We start from the raw sequence: 17,211 nt of genomic DNA on the forward strand, positions 1-17,211 counted from the left end.
TTCCATGAAGAGTTAGGGCTCAGAAATCAGCTCAGAAAGGCCATGAGGTCCTTTCTTTTTTCTCTATGCGTATGATCCTTCCATTACTTAGAGTGGCTACAGGAAAGCTGGGGAGATGCTCTTAAACAGGGAGCATAGTGTTAGGACAAGGGGGAATGGTTTTAAGCCTCTGGGCAGACCTTAAAGCAGCTTCCAGTACTGAAAGGGGCTCCAGGAAAGCTGGGAGGGGCTCTTGATCAGAGAGTGTAGGGGTAAAATGAGGAGGAATGGTTTTAAGCTGAAAGAGTGGAGGTTTAAATGAGATCTTAGGAAGAAATGTTTTCCTGTGAAGACAGTGAGGCACTGACCCAGGCTGCCCAGAGAAGCTGTGGCTGCCCCCATCCCTGGAGGTGTTCAGGGCCACGTTGGATGGGGTTTTGAGCAACCGCATCCAGCAGAAGGTGTTCCTGCTCATGGCAGAGGGGTTGGAACTGAGTGATCTTTAAGGTCCCTTCAAACCCAAAGTATTCTATGATTCTATCCAGGTAAGGCTATGTAGGAATTTCTGTAGGGCTGCATGAACACAAGCTCTGTGAGATCCAGCATCTGGGGGAGGGTAATGCTGGATACGGAGAACCATATATCTGAAGCACAAATGAACATGGAAGTTCCACCTCATAGGAATAGGCTTTCTCCAGGGAGGAACAGTGCCACTTGCTGGTTTTATGCTGATGCTTCTAATGCACCGTGCAGGGTTTTCTTGAAATTCTTCAACTGGTTTGTCAGCAGAATGTCCTGTAAAGCACGTAATCCTCGGGAGGCAAGTGCTGATGATCCCCATGGCTTGATTGAATCTGATAAAGGGCAAAAAAGATGGTTCAGTTTTCCCTTAGAGTTGCCTTAGGCCAAAAGGGAAGGGATATTAGTTTGTGCTGGTATTCCTTTACTGTTCCATTGCCAGGAATTAGTTGTTGGAAATGTCCCGTGCCAATTTAAAATAACAAGACAAATCTTACAAATGTGATTCTTGGCTCACTATAGGTGATGATGCTTTGACTTGCTTTATTTTCAGCTCTTTTGTTTTCCTTTTTACAGACTTCAGCTTCAGTCCTGGCAGAAGAACTACACAAAGTGTGAGCATTCATTTCCTCTGGTGTTTGTTACTGGTTTTTAGTGCACGACACAGTTCCTCCACGCTCGTGCAGTGCACATGGGAGGGACTGGTGAAGGAAATGTTGCTGTCTGGGCTTTTAACTTTTCACCATGAGATTGATTTCCTGCGGATTTCCCTTCCGTGTCTGGCCTCAGGTTTGGAGTCTGTTGTACGTGGCTCTATTTGCTACGTAGAAAGCACTGTCTCCTCTTGTTTGCCAGTGCCTATGTGCAGGGGTCAGTGCGGCGTGCAGGAATGTGCATGACCATGAGGATTGTGACTATTTGGCTGTGCCAGGAGGTTTCTCCCTTTGGGAGATGGGTTAGTTGTTCCGTTTCAGAGCTAGAGAGTGTGTCCCATTAATTTTTGGCAAGCAAACAAGATTTAAAATGGATAGAAAAGCTTTCAGACTCAAAGCGTACTGTCAGCAGGAGTTAGAGTAGGAGCTGGACTTAGGGGCCAGCGTGTATCTTGTGTTTAGTCTGATGCTTCGTGTACCACTTAATCCAAGACCTTTTTGTACTGACAACTCATCATTTCTCGTTTGCGCAGGATTGCAGAAAAGGACAAACAGATAAAGCAGATGGAGGACTCATTAAGCAATGAACATGCCAACTTAACCAGCAAGGAGGAGGAGCTCAAGGTATAATAAAAGCCCTGCCAGCTGGTACAGGGAGAGCCTTCTTGGCTGCGTGTACAAAATGAAGTGTGTGAGGCTGCCTTTGAGTCTTGAACCAGCTCTTTCAATTACAACTCTGCTGATTTGCTGTTCTAGGCAGCACCAGTGCTTGATGCTGGGATGCAGTTGATATGAAAGCTTTAGTTTTTTCCTTGCTATTGCATCTAGGGTCCTTCAGAAAGTGACCACAATACTGTGCACTGGAGACTGAACTTACCTGAAATACTGTCTCTATGCAAAGTGCAGATATATTTGTTTTTCTCCTTCTTTCAGGTCTTGCAGAATATGAACCTATCCCTGCAAACAGAAGTACAGAAGTTACAGGCTCTGACAAATGAACAGGTAAAATAATTATTTCATTACATATTTAATTTTACTCCCTTCCCACTGCCTATTCTGTCAGAAATGCAAATGCAGATCCATTTGACTTTAAGTGAGCTGTGCTTAAGCACATTAAAGGTGAGAGAATACAGAATCAGGCTAATACGCGATTCCCTGGAGTTCTTATAGCTGGTGGGAAGGCTACTTATTACCCTTCCTTCACCAGCAGAATCTGTTTCTTATTTGGAAATCCAAGTTACTGAAGCTATTTGCTTGGTTTAGATGTGTAGGCATGCAGAGTGCAGGGCACTTCAGGGAAGTGAAGCTCAAATATGCAGTCCTGCTGTTCGCATACAAGGATTGTAAAGAATTCCTCTAAAAATACCCAAAATCACACAAACCCACCTGCCTCTCCTTGGACAGATCCTTAGAACCAAACAGAGTGCTTTCCCTCTGTTACTGCTTGGTGGCCTGTTTGTTACAGAGGTGCAAATGCAGTGTTTAATTAGAGATAATCCTGGTTGTCAAATGAATCTGAGATCTTCTTCCCTTTGTGTAATTGTGCGCTTGCCTGGTGTGTAGTGGTGGTGTAAAAGCATACGGAGAGGAGCTTACCGCTTTCCCTCTTGCTGGCGAGTCATGTGCCGAGAGGCCAAATGACTTGTTCTAGCTTTTTAATATTGTGGAATGAAAGGTTGATTGAATCATGTGATGTATCCTAAGTCTGTGTTAATCCTCTTTATAATCTAGGCTGCTGCTGCACATGAGCTGGAAAGGATGCATAAAAGGTAAATAGCTCCGGGACTTGGTAAACAACGTTTGCCAGTCTTTTATGTTCTTTTGATTCACTGCTTTTTGTAAGACTTGGGTGAGAAAACGTATTTAACTGTTCTGCTGTATCTCAGCCTTCACATCAAAGATGAGAAAATAAGAACCCTTGAAGATCAGCTTCGAGAAGAACTTGCTCAGATTTCAAACACAAAAGAAGAATTCAAGGTAAGGTACAGAATAGCTGTTATCCTTGTGCTTACGTACAGGAGATTTTCCAGGCTTCGAAGGCTGTGGAGCAGTTAATACAATTGAGTGTTGATTCATAAGGTAGATCAGACTTTGGGGTGTTTAGGTAAATTATAGTACTCAGGCCACAAGGCAAGAGCCATGTGGGATGTCACAGCGGTGGCAGCAGGCTGTGCATCAGAGTAAGAGTGGGGTAGCACAAGTTGAGTGCGGTGTCGTTGTGAAGAGCAAGGTCTTTGAAATCTGACGGAGGAGGTTGTTCAGTAAAAGCTATTGTGGTTTTCCTGCACTCCGCTTTCTAATATGACTTCCAAGGCCTTGGTGTGAGCCTTTGCTGCTTCAGTTATTGTGTTGTCGAGTCCTTTTTTTCTGTCAAGGTAGGTGTAAAACAGCCTGTTTTTCTCTTGCCATCTTCCAGATCGTTTCTTGTAAGGCTGCAGCTAAATTGTTGAAGCTTTTAGTTATGACATGTGGGGTTTGCACAGCAGAAATTATGCTTGTTTCTTGATGGCATGGGCAGAGAGCAGCTTAACTCCTCTCCCTTTGCCACCTTGGGCTTTTTCTTCTGGACTTCAGCTGTTAGAAGTAGACCTTTTCCGTGAGAATGGTGGTGGCTTCATCTTTTTGTCTCCTCTAAAGCCAATTTTGGGTACTGCTGCTCCTCTGTTTCTGGTGAAAGGTCGCTTGGTCTGAGTCTCCGGTCAGGTTGGTAGGTTTGCTGGCGAGGAGCAGAGTGAGTGGGTAATGACAGAGGCAGCGTGATTTTGTAGGAGAAGCTGTGCCTTGTGAGCCTCCTGGAGCTCTTTGAAGGTGTTAACAAGAAGGGAGTGAGCCTGATTCACGTATTAAAGTGGGACTTTCAAAGAGGTTTTGATGAGAGTCCCTTGCAAGGCTCTGTAGTTTCTCCAGGCTCTTGGAGAATAAGAGGGAATAAGTTTTTCCAATTAATAGAACAGGAATGACTGCAAGTTGCAGCAATGGAGGTTCAGATTAGACATCAGGAAAAACTTCTTCATGGGAAGGGTTCTTGGGTCTGGCAGAAGCTGCCCAGGGAGGTGGTGGAGTCCCCATCCCTGGAGGGATTTAAAAGATGGGCAGATGAGGCGCTTAGGGATCTGTTTTAGGAGTATGGTTTCAGCATGGTGGAACACTTGAAAATGGCAGGTGAATACCAGGAGGAATAATCTCAACTTCCCTTAGAGCGATGGTCTCTGCAGTAACAGTTGCCCAGGGAGAAGGCCTTAGTGTTGTGGGCAGTTATGTGCTGATGTTGACTCAGTGCTAAGTAATGGCAACAATCAAGTAGAAAGAATTCTAGAAGTTTTTGGGAAGTGAATAGGGAACTGAACACAGGTTGTCATCATTGTGGTACTTTGCAAATCCATAGCATGCTCTCAGCATGGATCTTACATGCTTTTCTAGTCTCTCCTTCCTCTTGTCTTCTATCCCAGACGTAAGCCAGACCAGCTCTGTCTTAAATACTTCCACGTGAGGAAGGGCTGCTTTCTTCCATGCATGTGAAAGGGAGGGAAAAGCCAGGTTCAAAATAGAGCAGTTCTTTTAATCCTCATCTTTGTCCCTTTCTGCCTGTGTTGTCCCTGTGAGGCTTCAGGTCTGAAGCACAGATCATGTGTTCTGCCTTTTACTTTTGTAAAGCACCAAGCAAGTCTTTAAAGACTTTGTGAGGCAAAATGCAATAGTGGAGGAGGATTGTAAAGCAGGTATGAGGAGTCTAGACTGGCAGGCTATCTGCTAGGGGCTGCTGGGTCTGTTACACAGAGCAGGAGCGCTGGAGGGGAGGCAAGGTCCGTGGTAGGGAGCTTCCCAATTCACCTCTTTCCAGCCTGCAGTCGAACTGAAGTGGGGGAGCTTTGCAGTTCTCTCTGCTGCTCAACTGCCAGTCCCTTGCTTTGCATCCTCAGTGTTAAGGCAGCTGAAGAGAATTGGAGACATGATTCTAGACCATTTTCTTCATCAGATGATTGTTTTGTAAGAGGCAGTATCAGCATCGTGTAAAGATTTGATAGCTGCTTTAGGAGGGAAATGCAGTTTCTCTTGCCTCTGATGCTTGGTGCTGTCTGATTCTCTGCCAGGGAATAAAGATGGCAACAGCTGAATTTCTCACTGGAACATAAGGATAAAAAGTATTAATACAGAAAAGCAAGAAAGAACGGCAACGGACTCTTTGTAGTCATGTAGCTTCAACAGAACTCCCTGTAATGACTTCTGTGCTATTTAAGTACCTCGTTGCTGTAATGAAAATGCTGTAGTTAAGGTTCTGAACTGATAGAATGTTTAAATTTCTTTACAGGTTCTCAAGGATCAAAACGCAACTCTGCAGACTGAAGTTCAGAAGCTGCAGACTCTCCTGTCTGAGCAGGTATAGCCAGTGTTTGCTGAGGGTGTATCAAATATCTTCTGTTCTTTTTAACTTCTTAAGTATTTTTCTCAGGCTGGCCCTAGGTGAGCAGCTTGGTGTCAAAGCCTGTTGGTTTTTAGGTATTTTCTCTCTCATGGAGGGTTCAAGCAAGGCAGGCATAACTCTCCTCCAAACCTAGACAAAGGTGTCTGATCAAACTGTAGATTTTTCTCTCCGCTGAAGAATGCTAAGTTAACATAAGAACTTATTTCTGCAGCCTCTCCCACTTGTTACTGGCAGCTTTCAGGAGTAAAAAAACCCCATGAACAACCAGCCCTTCCCGCTTCTACTGGGCTGTGGAGAGACCAGAGTAAGATCTTTACCCTACCTGTTTTCTCTCTTCCTGGAACTGAATTCTCAAACTGATTCTAACCAATGAGCAGACCCATGGAATGGGAGAACTGTTTATATCATGATGACTTTAGTCCCTTCTCTTGTACATTTTTGCCCATGGCATGCCTGCTGCAGCCACTTTAACTGGTACTCACAGAGGGTGCAGTAGGTTCAAAGTGCTGTGTTGCTCAACCCCATCTCCTTTGCAAGTGCTGCCTGAGAGAGCCCTTGTGAACATCTCTGACTCTGTACCATTGTGGAATGAGAAAACTCCCTGAAACACTGAAAAAAGACCTGCAGGACAGGAAACTTATTTTCTTTTCTGCACTGCTGTCTGCTAGACGGCAGCTCCCAGTCTGGAGCAGCTCCCGTTCTTCTGATGGCGAACCAGATTTGCAGCCTTATTCCCCTGGGTCTGGCTGATTTGATGTCCTCTCTGAAATAGGGCTGATTTTTTCTTGGTACCCGGCTTATGTTTCTCATGCAGTCTCACACAATCTGGTGGTGGTGAGAAATCATAAATTTTCTGCTGAGTGAGCCTCAAGTGGGGGTTTGGTTTTGATAAATGCTCGAGAAGCAGGTTTTTTCTGGTACTGAGCTGGCTGCTATGGGTTAGATGCTGCACAGTGCTTGGCATGCTTGACTCTCCCTGAGACTGGGATCCTGTGTTCCACAGTGTCTTGTTCCCAGAACTCCTATAGTCCGTCAGTGTAAAATCATCAAGGACAGATCTGTGGAAGTCTGACATCTTTCCGATGTCACTATAAGACACATGCCATAGAGTTGTTCTATCCCTGTTTTATTTTTCCTCTGGGTTAGTGTGATAACTGAAGCTCTGGTTAAGTTGCTGCTTTCTAGTTAGTTCTGGTTTTAAAATCCCAAACCACTGTTGATACAATGAATCATAGAATGGTGTCAGTTGGAAGGGACCTTAAAGCTCATCCAGTTCCAACCCCCTGCCATGGTCAGGGACACCTCCCACGGAATCAGGTTGCTCCAAGCCCCATCAAACATGAACATCTCCAGAGATGGGGCAGCCACCATTTGACCCTGGGCAACCTGGGCCAGGGCCTCCCCACCCTCACAGGAAAACATTTCTTCCTAAGATCTCCTCTTGGTCTCCCCACTTTCAGCTTAAAACAGTTCTCTCTCATCCTATCCCTGCATTCCCTGGGAAAGAATCCTCTCCAGCTTTCCTGGAGCCCCTTTCAGTGCTGGAAGCTGCTCAAAGGTCTCCTTGGAGCCTTCTCTTCTCCAGGCTGAACAACCCCAACTCTCTCAGCCTGTCCTTGTAGCAGAGGTGCTTGAGCCCCTAGGAGGATCTGTTCCATGATCTTCCCAGGCACAGAGGTGAGGCTGACAGGTCGGTAGTTCCCAGTGTCATCCTTTCTGTCCTCTTTAAAAATGGGCACAGTGTTGCTCTTCCAAGTCACCAGGGCCTTCTCCTCACTTCCATCACTTTTCAAATATCACAGGAAGTGGCTTGGTGACCACATGAGCCAATTCCTTCAGGACTCTGGGATGCATCTCGTACAGCCCTATAGTCTTATATGTGTTCAGGTTCCTCAGGTGGTCATGAACCTGATTTTCCCCTACAATGGGAGAGGCTTTACTCCTCCTGGTTCCCCTCCTGATTCCCATCCTGTTGTCCCTTGACCCAGGAGAGGTGAGAAGAGTGGTTGTCAGTAAAGATGGAGGCAAAAAACCTAATCACCCTAAAAAATCACCCTATTGTTTTTTATAGGCAAACAAAGACACATTGGAGCAGATGGAAAGAAGGTGAGAAACTTTCTTGTTTCCTTTTGAGTCAGAGGCTAAAGTAAAGATGCAGTTTTGTCGGCAGCAGGGTTCGTGTTGGTAGCTAAGCTGCCTTCAAAGCTTAACTCTTTTTCCTAATATTCACTTTGATTTCTCAGCATGAGAGAAAAGGATGATAAAATCAAGACAGTTGAAGAGCTGCTTGAGACAGGACTCATACAGGTGGCTAATAAAGAGGAGGAGCTGAAGGTAAAATCTCTCATGTTATCTTTCAGTGGGAAAAGAGCGATTAAGTGCTTTTTTATGCAAAGTATGTGTTTTGAGTGCCCACAGTGCAGGCTGGGATGATTCCTTTTGACTAAGAAAAGCATCTAGTGGAGACAAGGCTAAAGCGCTTTTGGTAATATAATCTAATTGTGAGCATGGATGGCGTACAGCAAGTGCTTCCCTCTGCTTGTTCTAGGGCAGATTTTGCTCGGCTGTTTGCCTGATGCCTTTTGGAAGAAAGCGAATATGTCTCCAGAGCTGTAAATTTTGCCTAATCTGCGAGAGATCTGCCTTTAGGGAAGGGTGTTTTGTAGAAACTCAGCAGTATTGGAGCTCTTGCTTAGTTTGTGATCTGAAGGGTTAAATGGATCTTAGGCTGGTGACACTTCTGGTGGGGATTGTAAAGGTGCTTTCTTCCTCATCTGTTTATAGAGAAGTTAACGATGAGAAATCTGAAAAGCCAAAAATCCCTATCTGTTTTCAGTTGGGTTTTGCTGGAAAGCTGTGTCCTGTCTACCTGGACATAGCCAAAACAATGCTTGCTTTCTCCATATCCCCAAATTCCAGGTGCATGACTGAGGCCTCTGTACTGGGGAGGAGTTGCACGTTGACCAACTGTGTGAGATAAGAGCACATCACCTTGATGTTGCCCTGAACTCCCATAGGCTGCAGTCCACTCTGAGATGTCCATCATGAATAATTAGTCTATTGAATACTTGGAATCCAGCTGCAGAGGGGGTCTGAGACTTTCAAAGTCTTTCACTTGTTCTAAAAGAAATGATTTTTCCGTCAAGCTTAACACTTTTTCCCCAACAAATGAGTCTTTCATTATCTGTGTGTCTGCTTTCAAAGGCTCTGCGAACGGAGAATTCATCCTTGAAAAAAGAACTTCAAAGTCTGCAAATTCAGCAATCGGAGCAGGTAGTACTTTTCATCTCCAACTTTTATTACACCTGAACTAAATCGAAAAAGAATCTTGCTGTGGCTGCAAAAGTCAAGGGAAAAAAGGTGAAAATGTCTTTGAAGCCTGTTGGCAAAGCATCCTGTTTTCTTCCAGTGTTGGTTTGGAAGCTGATAGTTCTGTCAAATATTTCCTTTGCGTGAGTGTCAGAAGTGTGGCAGATGTGAAGGTTCCAATCAGCAGTGGCTCTGGGTTGGTTTGAGTTTGCCACGTACTGAAATGGCTGAGGTGGTTTTCTTCTAGCCTAGTAGATACGGCTGGTAGGCAGCTCACACCGCACCAGCTTGATTTATACATATTTTGTATATATGTGAGCTCATATATATTTTTTTCTCATCTATTTTGAGCTAACTAATATTAATCCACGCTTGAGCAGGTGTGATAGTCCCTTCTGTTTGTCTCTGCTCAGTGACACTGTCGTGGTATTGTTTTCAATGCACATTCGGTGCTGGTTGCAAGTGCCTTTCCTCAACATCCAGAGAGCTCAGGAGTACACTTAGTTTCTAGACAATCATTTATGGGAGAGGAGAAGGACAGTCACTGTGGAGAGGTATAGAGTGGTGCCAGTATTAAAAGGTTAGCGGATTGGATGCTGGTCCCAAACCTCAAACTCTCCTGGTGCAGATGGTGTGCATTTGCTTAGGCTTTCCTGGAATTCACAGCAGACCTGGTATCATTTGTTTGTCAGTAACTGGAGACGAAAAGCTGATTTTCTCCAGAGCAGCCAGATAAATAAAATCTTCAGACTGCTACGTAGTTTACCCAGTGCCAAAGAGCTCAAGCTCTCTATTCCTTTCCCCTCGATACTTGCAGACTGTTTTTCTCTTCTGTTTTTCTAAGTTTAAGCTCTGTTTTGAACAGGTTTCCTTCCAGTCACTGGTTGAAGAACTGCAGAAAGTGTAAGTTCCTGCACAGATTTAATTTCTCATTGTTACGTCTGTCTGCCTTTATTCCATGACTTAAAGATACTCTGCTTCGCTGAAATTATTTCCTTTTAACTGAGTGACTCTGTGTGTGTGTGTGTTGAGAAGCATTTTCACTTTGGAAACACGTCAAGTGAGATCAATACCTTTTGAAAATGAAGTTCCTTCTCTGACGAGCAATTAACTACATAAGCCTGGCTTTGATTAGACAAAGAATAGCGCTGAATTGTCAGCTAATTGTTTTCCTTCGGTAGAAGCTCTGAAAGGGGTGAACTGGTTTGCTCTATGTGTGTACATCTGAAGTTGATGAATACTTTGGAATGTCCAATGAAGGCTGAAGTTCAGTGTGTGTCATTCCAGGGACTATTGATACCATACCTTGAATTTTTAGACAGTAATAATATCCAGTTCTAAAATCCCCCACATAAGAAGATGAAGAAACTGTTTGAGTGGGTCCAGAGGAGGCAAGGAAGGTGGCCAGAGGGCTGGAGCACCTCCTGTATGAGGACAGGCTGAGAGGGTTGGGGTTGTTCAGCCTGGAGAAGAGAAGGCTGCGTAGAGACCCCATAGTGACCTTGCAGTACTGAAAGGGGCTTCAGGACAGCTAAGGAGAGGCTTTTAGCAAGGGCCTGGAGGGATAGGATAGGGGGGAATGCCTTTAAATTGGAAGGGAGGAGAATTTAATTCAGGTATTAGGAAGAAATTCTTCACAATGAGGGGGGAAGGCCCTGGCTCAGGTTGCCCAGAGAAGTGGTGGCCGCCTCATCCCTGGAGGAGTTCAAGTGAAAGGGTTGGATGAATCAGGTTGGATGGGGCTTGGAGCAACCTGATCCAGTGGGAGGTGTCCCTGCCCAAGGCATTGGGGTTGGAACTGGGTGGGCTTTAAGGTCACTTCCAACCTGAACCATTCCATGATTCTATTTAGTGTATAAACTGCTGGTTAGATAAAGCCAACTTGTTCTGCACTTTTCCTGGTCTTGTTTCTCCTCCTTGTTCTATCTGGATTTGGGATTGCAGTGAGCGCTGGCAGCTGCTGTAGGTAGGGGTGCCACTGAGGATCTCGGAGCCTGGCGATGTGATGCGATAGCAGATTTAAAGCTTGTGAGTTTGCTGATGTAGTGCATTTGTTCAGCCAGTGAATGTTGTTCCTCTGCTCTTTTTAAGGATCCACGAGAAGGATGGAAAAATAAAATCAGTGGAAGAACTCCTGCAAGCTGAAATCCTTAAGGTAGCAAGCAAGGAGAAGACTGTTCAGGTACCTGTTTCTGGAATGCCTCCCTTCCTTTCTGTGTCTGTGCCACTGACTGCCATTTATTTGTCACTGCATGGCATTCTATAGAGGTGAACTTGTAGCGTCCATATTTTTGTGTCGTTTTTGTGTTTCCATTGTCCAATCCTGTCTGTTTTGTCATTGAAAAGGCTTTGACACAGGAAATAGAGGCTCTGAAAGAAGAAATAGGAAATACCCAGCTTGAGATGGAAAAACAGGTAAAACATTTTAGTGCCAGAAGTGTGAAACAGCCTTGCCTTGGATGCGCTGCTCACTCATTTCTGTTCTAGCGTGTTTTCTTTCACTGGTGAATGTCACTTTTAATGGTAGAGCTACGCTGTTTTTGGGTATCAAGCCGTAAATATGTAGTGTAACTACTGCTGCCCTTCAGAAACCACATTTCCCTGGATTTCTGAGCTTTTTGGTCTTTTAATGTGAAATTTGGCAAGAATTATTATAACTTAAAGTATTGCAGCGTTAGCTCTGGCTGGGCACATTGCATGCTGTCCCTTTAGTAAACACGAATCACTGGAACATCCTTTGAGGTTGGCTGAAGTGCTGAAGGTGCTTCTCCCTTTGTGGGCTTTTCTGTGTGCCTAGAACAATGCTACTGGCCCAAATAGCATTTGATTTCTGGGTAGACCTAAGAGTTTTCTTCCCAGCGTCCAAAGAAAGTCTGTCTAGGCTGAGTCAGTTTTACTCTAGCAATCAGAAATGCAGAAAAGGAGAAGCATTGGCTTTTTTGGCACACTTACTGTCTAACATCCAGAACAACGGGAACTTTTGTTTTCTTCGGGGGCCTGTTCTGCAGGCAGCTTAATCCATCATGCTGTAAGGAAGTTTTCCCACTTGTTTGTGTGGACTGTTGTGTTCTTTTGGTCTGCACTTCCCAGTCTTTTTAGCTGCATTCCAACATGTCACCCCCTTCTTTCCTTAGTGTAAATTCTGTCCTTTCTGGGCATAGCTTCATAGAATCATGAAGACGTCTTGGGCTTTTCCTCCAAAGCAAATTCCCAGGAACTGGAGGACTTATTTTTGTGGGTTTTCCTTCCCTGGAGCTGGCGCAGAGCCCGGAACAAAATGCAGTTTAGAATTGCCATCTCTGGAAAACTGCTTATGAGAGATGCTTGCTGCACAGGTGGTTGATATTGTAGCTTTTTGGTAGCTTACAAGCAGAACAGAGAGATCTTTGGGAATGTGGAAACTCCTGCCGTGTTGTGGTAGAGGATTAACGAAGCTTTTTGGACAGCAGTACCTGCACAGATAGCCACTGTCAGCCTTTAATGCATATATTCCCCCTACATCTTGTTTCTATGATCCATGTTCAGCCTTGGAATGGGAATTTCAGTGAGTGCTGGCATTGAGAGTGTTATCTAAATAACACTTGCTTGTGCGAAGGTCTAAATGACCAGGGATGATCTCTGATATGAGCTGCAGGTGCTAGTGAGATGGTTGTCATCAATGTCTGCTGCTTCTTTTGTCTCTTGTGGTGGAAGGGTGCTCTGGCAAGCCCTGCTCGTGTTCCCATTTGCACTGTTTTCTGTTCTGCTCTTGGAGTCACGTTTCAACTATGTGGAGAAGGTAAATAGAGGAGACACTTGGCTTCTCATAATTTATATTCCTATGGGAAAAAAAAAAACTGGTTTATGCTTACAGAACTGTAACAAATAGTGCTCATTTTAGTAATGCCTAATGGCTTTTTTTCCTGTATTTCTTCCTAAAGCAGTTTGTGGCTTTTATGTGTCTCTACCATGTGCATTGAACTGAATTCCTTTATTATTTTCTTTATAGGTGTCAATTGCATCACAAGTCAAAGAACTTCAGGCTCTGTAAGTGGAGTTGCTAAGCGGCCGATCTGCCCTGTGCACCCCTCGCCTCCCTGCTCCAGTCTAGTATAAGACGAAATGTTCTTACATAGTGTTTGCGTTTTGCATTAAGTGAGCCAAGCCATTAACACTGATCTTGGTAGACGTGTGTCCTTAATAAATACCTGGTCCTGTCTGAGACAGCAAACAAGGTGAAGTGCTGCATGGCTTTGTGAGCCCAAATTAACGTAGAAGGGATTAAATTGACAGCGGCCCGGAGCACGGCGAAGAGGAGTGTGGCAAAGAGGTGTGGGGCACGTTAGTGTAACAGGGCAGTTTGAGCGGCAGTTCGAGCAGAGAGGGCGCAGAGAGGGGTTGGAGGCCAACCAGAAGGGACCATGGACCATGGTGGTTGCCTGGCAGAAGATTAAAACCGTTCCGGGTGCTGCAGCGAGCGGGATAGATGTTGCCCCCCAGGCAGAGGCTCAGTGGGTCCGTGCAGCTCCGCAGAGCCCATTCTGGAGGCAGTGCCCCCTCCCACACCCCCTCACGCCTCTGGCGCTGCTCCACTTGTGGGAGCTGTGCTCGGTGGGGGAACTCCATCGCCTGGTGGCAGAGCTGAGGGAGGAGGTGGATAAACTAAGGGCCATCGGGGAATGTGAGAGGGAGATGGATCACTGGAGCAGCGCCCTCTCAAACTCAGCAGGCTGCTGGAGTCAGCACGGCTGAGCAACTCGACCTGCAAACTGCAGGATTGGGGGAACGAGAGATGGGGAATGTTCCAATGGAAGCCTGCTCCCCCCACCCAGACAACAAACCCCCAGATCCCCCTGAGGAACAAATACGAAGCGCTGCAGGTGGAACCCATCCCCAGGGATGAAGAGGATGGCTCCCACAGCCTAGAAACGTTCCCTAGGCTGCTCCATCCTCCGATGACCATAAAAACATCCTCAGTAAATAAGAAGAGGAGAGTGATTGTCTTAGGGGATTCCCTTCTAAAAGGAACAGAGGGACACATCTGCAGACCGGACCCACTCCACAGGGAGGTCTGCTGCTTACCGGGGGTGTCAGTGAAGGATGTAACTAGAAAACTTCCTTCCTTGGTCAGAGAGACAGGTTATTGCCCTCTGGTAGTATTTCAGTTCGGCAATGATGACATACAGCGCAGAAAGCTGAAAGCCGTTAAGAGAGACTTCAGGACTTTAGGGAGAATGATGGTGGGCTCTGGGGCACAAGTAGTGTTTAGTTCCATTCCAACTCTAAGGAATGAGGAGTAGGAGGTGAAAGAGAAGCAGTTGATTAATGCCTGTCTCCGAGCCTGGTGTGAGGAGAGAGGCTTTGGGTTCTTTGATCATGGGGTGACCCACCCACCCCCAGGCTTTCTTACTAGGGATGGGACACCCTTGTTTCCTAAGGGGACTAAAGGCATTGAGTGCACCCTTAGCAAATTTGCGGATGACACTAAGCTGGGTGGAAGCGTGGAGGGTAGGAAGGCTCTGCAAAGGGATCTGAACAGGCTGGACCGCTGGGCTGAGACCAATGGCGTGAGGTTCAACAATGCCAAATGCCGGGTCCTGCACTTGGGGCACAACAACCCTATGCAGTGCTACAGACTGGGGGAAGAGTGGCTGGAGAGCTGCCTGGAGGGGAAGGACCTGCGGGTGTTGGTTGACAGCGACTGAACAGGAGCCAGTGATGTGCCCAGGTGGCCAAGAAGGCCAATGGCATCTTGGCTTGGATCAGAAATGGTGTGGCCAGCAGGTCCAGGGAGGTGATTCTCCCTCTGTACTCGGCACTGGTGAGACCGCACCTTGAATACTGTGTTCAGTTCTGGACCCCTCACCACAAGAAGGATGTTGAGGCTCTGGAGCGTGTCCAGAGAAGAGCAACGAAGCTGGTGAGGGGCTGGAGAACGAGTCATATGAGGAGCGGCTGAGAGAGCTGGGGTTGTTTAGCCTGGAGAAGAGGAGGCTGAGGGGAGACCTTATTGCTCTGTACAACTACCTGAAAGGAGGTTGTGGAGAGGAGGGAGCAAAGGAGGTTGTGGAGAGGAGGGAGCTGGGCTCTTCTCCCCAGTGACGGGGGACAGGACAAGGAGGAATGGCCTGAAGCTCCACCAGAGGAGGTTCTGGCTGGACATCAAGAAAAAATTTTTCATGGAAAGGGTCATTGGGCACTGGCAGAGGCTGCTGGGAGGGCGGGGGGGGAGTCACCTTCACTGGAGTTGTTTAAGGGACTGGTGGACGAGGTGCTGAGGGACATGGTTTAGGGAGTGTTAGGAATGGTTGGACTTGATGACCCAGTGGGTCCTTTCCAACCTAGGGATTCGATGATTCTGTGAAATTCAAGTCAGGATGGAAGGATGTAGGTAGGGCACTATGGCAGGCTGAGAGAGTTGGAGTTGTTCAGGCTGGAGAAGAGATGGCTCCGGGGAGACTACAGGGGGGCTACAGGAAAGCTGAGGAGGGGCTTATTACAAGAGCCTGGAGTGATAGAACAAGGGGGAACGGCTTTAAATTGGAATGGGGAGGATTTAGACCAGGCATAACGAGGAAATCCTTCACCATAAGTGTGGCAAGATGCTGGCCCAGGTTGCCCAGGAAACTTGTGGCTGCCCCATCCCTAGAGGTGTTCAAGGCCAGGTTGGATGGGCCTTTGAGCACCTTGATCCAGTGGGAGTTGTCTCTGCCCATGGTAAGGGGTGGGAACTGGATGGGCTTTAACGTCCCTTCTGACCCAAACCATTCCATGATTCTATGACTTTAGTAATAACTGTGCAGTAACTGGGTGGGTAAGTGAGAACTGAGTCACCATGATCATCAGTCCCTCATGTCCCCAGGTGGGGAGGGGACAGGAAGCATTTTCAGATCAGGAGAGCACGTGTGTGAAATCTCTGCCAGTGCAGAATTTGTGTGCTTTCACTTAATGAGCAGTACCATTGATTCAGGGCACCTCCTGCTAACCCAGGCTGAAGTGTTCACATGTTGATTTTTAGCAGGTGAATTGCTTTTGTGTCTTTGATTGCATAGGCTGCTTTTGTTTGTTACATGCTGCATGCAAAACATAGGGTGTCTCTTTTTCAGATGGATAAAAGAGTATGAGTTTATGCTGTGTGTTTGTATTTAATTGTACAGGCTGAAAGGGAAGGAAGAGCAGATGAAAATCACAGAGGCCTTATTGGAAGAGAAAGAGAAAGAGATTGTTAAGAAAGGAGAGTGCCTGCAGGTAAGGTTCCTTGGTATTCTGAGTGGAAATCATCATAGAATCATTGAACCGTGGAATCATTTGGTTGGAAAAGACCTTTGAGATGGTAGAGTCCAATCATAATTTCTGTTGCAGTATTTTTAGGTGTGGAAAAGTTACATTTACTCTTCTAAGATTGCTCTTTTTATCCTCAAGGATCAGAAGGATACAATTGCACAATTAACCAGTAAAGTTCAGGAGTTAGAACAACAGAACCTGCAACAGCTCCAACAGGTATGGCCTGCAGGGTGGATGTGGTTTGGGAGTGCTGCTGAGTTGAACTGGAATATGTTGGGTGTTGTCCTCTACCTGTCACAGAGGGCTTGCATTCGCTTCAACCTGCAGAGCTATTTTAAATCCTATTTGACTAAATGGATGGTCTGCAGTGCAGAGAGCCCGCTAGTTAACTGTGTTCATCCAAAACAGGTGAATAATGGATAATAAGTTCCAAGAGCTTTGCTTTAACCTGGATCATAACTATACCTAGTGAGTAGCTTTGGTCTGAAAACTCTGAAGCTCATAGGCAGAATCATAGCGATGTCTTAAGTACCTCCTTTCCAGACCTAAGTAACATCTCTGTAGGGCCATGGCTGTGAAGGAACTTCTTCTGCAGTTGGTAGGTGAGGTGCTTGGGGACATGATTTAGTAGCGGACAGGTACGGTTGGAGTTGATCTCTAAGGTCTTTTCCAACCTTAAGATTCTATGAACTGAACACAGCAGCTCCTCTTTAAATGGTCAGGCTTTGCTGCAATTCCTTCTTGCCTTTACCTGTTGCAGGATCTGCAATTGATACGAATATTATGTCTTTTTTCATTTCCTGCACTGGACTTGAGAGACTGGACTTCCTTGAATCCTGGTGTTACTTAATAGAAGAACTTATCCAATAAGGCAATTTTCTAGATCGGTTTGGACTTTTGTCCATGATAAGAGTGCAGCTCAGTTTCTCCCCTTTATTTTGGGTAGATGTCTAGACTGGCATTTATCCCAGGAGAAAGATGGAATGGAGAAAGGTGGAATGGAGAAAAATTCGCTGGGGTGAAGCTTGGGGTGTGCTCAATGCAAGCTGTGCTTCTAAAATCCGT

At 46.0% G+C, this 17,211-nt stretch overlaps 1 protein-coding gene across 13 annotated transcripts in view; it reads left to right on the top strand.

Moving 5' to 3' along the window:
* The window catches only part of KTN1 (kinectin 1), a 91,272-nt gene that overhangs the window by 50,196 nt on the left and 23,865 nt on the right, over window positions 1-17,211 (top strand). For 8 of the 13 annotated variants that reach the window (XM_054067739.1, XM_054067746.1, XM_054067747.1 and 5 more), the window contains exons 13-27: window positions 1,075-1,112; window positions 1,685-1,775; window positions 2,085-2,153; window positions 2,883-2,920; window positions 3,038-3,128; window positions 5,461-5,529; window positions 7,646-7,680; window positions 7,818-7,908; window positions 8,779-8,847; window positions 9,749-9,786; window positions 10,975-11,065; window positions 11,230-11,298; window positions 12,872-12,909; window positions 16,020-16,110; window positions 16,285-16,362. In XM_054067739.1, coding sequence (XP_053923714.1) covers window positions 1,075-1,112; window positions 1,685-1,775; window positions 2,085-2,153; window positions 2,883-2,920; window positions 3,038-3,128; window positions 5,461-5,529; window positions 7,646-7,680; window positions 7,818-7,908; window positions 8,779-8,847; window positions 9,749-9,786; window positions 10,975-11,065; window positions 11,230-11,298; window positions 12,872-12,909; window positions 16,020-16,110; window positions 16,285-16,362 — 996 coding nt within the window. The remainder of the gene's footprint in view (window positions 1-1,074; window positions 1,113-1,684; window positions 1,776-2,084; window positions 2,154-2,882; window positions 2,921-3,037; window positions 3,129-5,460; window positions 5,530-7,645; window positions 7,681-7,817; window positions 7,909-8,778; window positions 8,848-9,748; window positions 9,787-10,974; window positions 11,066-11,229; window positions 11,299-12,871; window positions 12,910-16,019; window positions 16,111-16,284; window positions 16,363-17,211) is intronic. The other 5 variants (XM_054067744.1, XM_054067750.1, XM_054067752.1 and 2 more) reach the window with 2 other exon arrangements.

The sequence above is a fragment of the Cuculus canorus genome, chromosome 5, assembly GCF_017976375.1.
Source record: "Cuculus canorus isolate bCucCan1 chromosome 5, bCucCan1.pri, whole genome shotgun sequence".
NCBI lineage: Eukaryota > Metazoa > Chordata > Aves > Cuculiformes > Cuculidae > Cuculus > Cuculus canorus.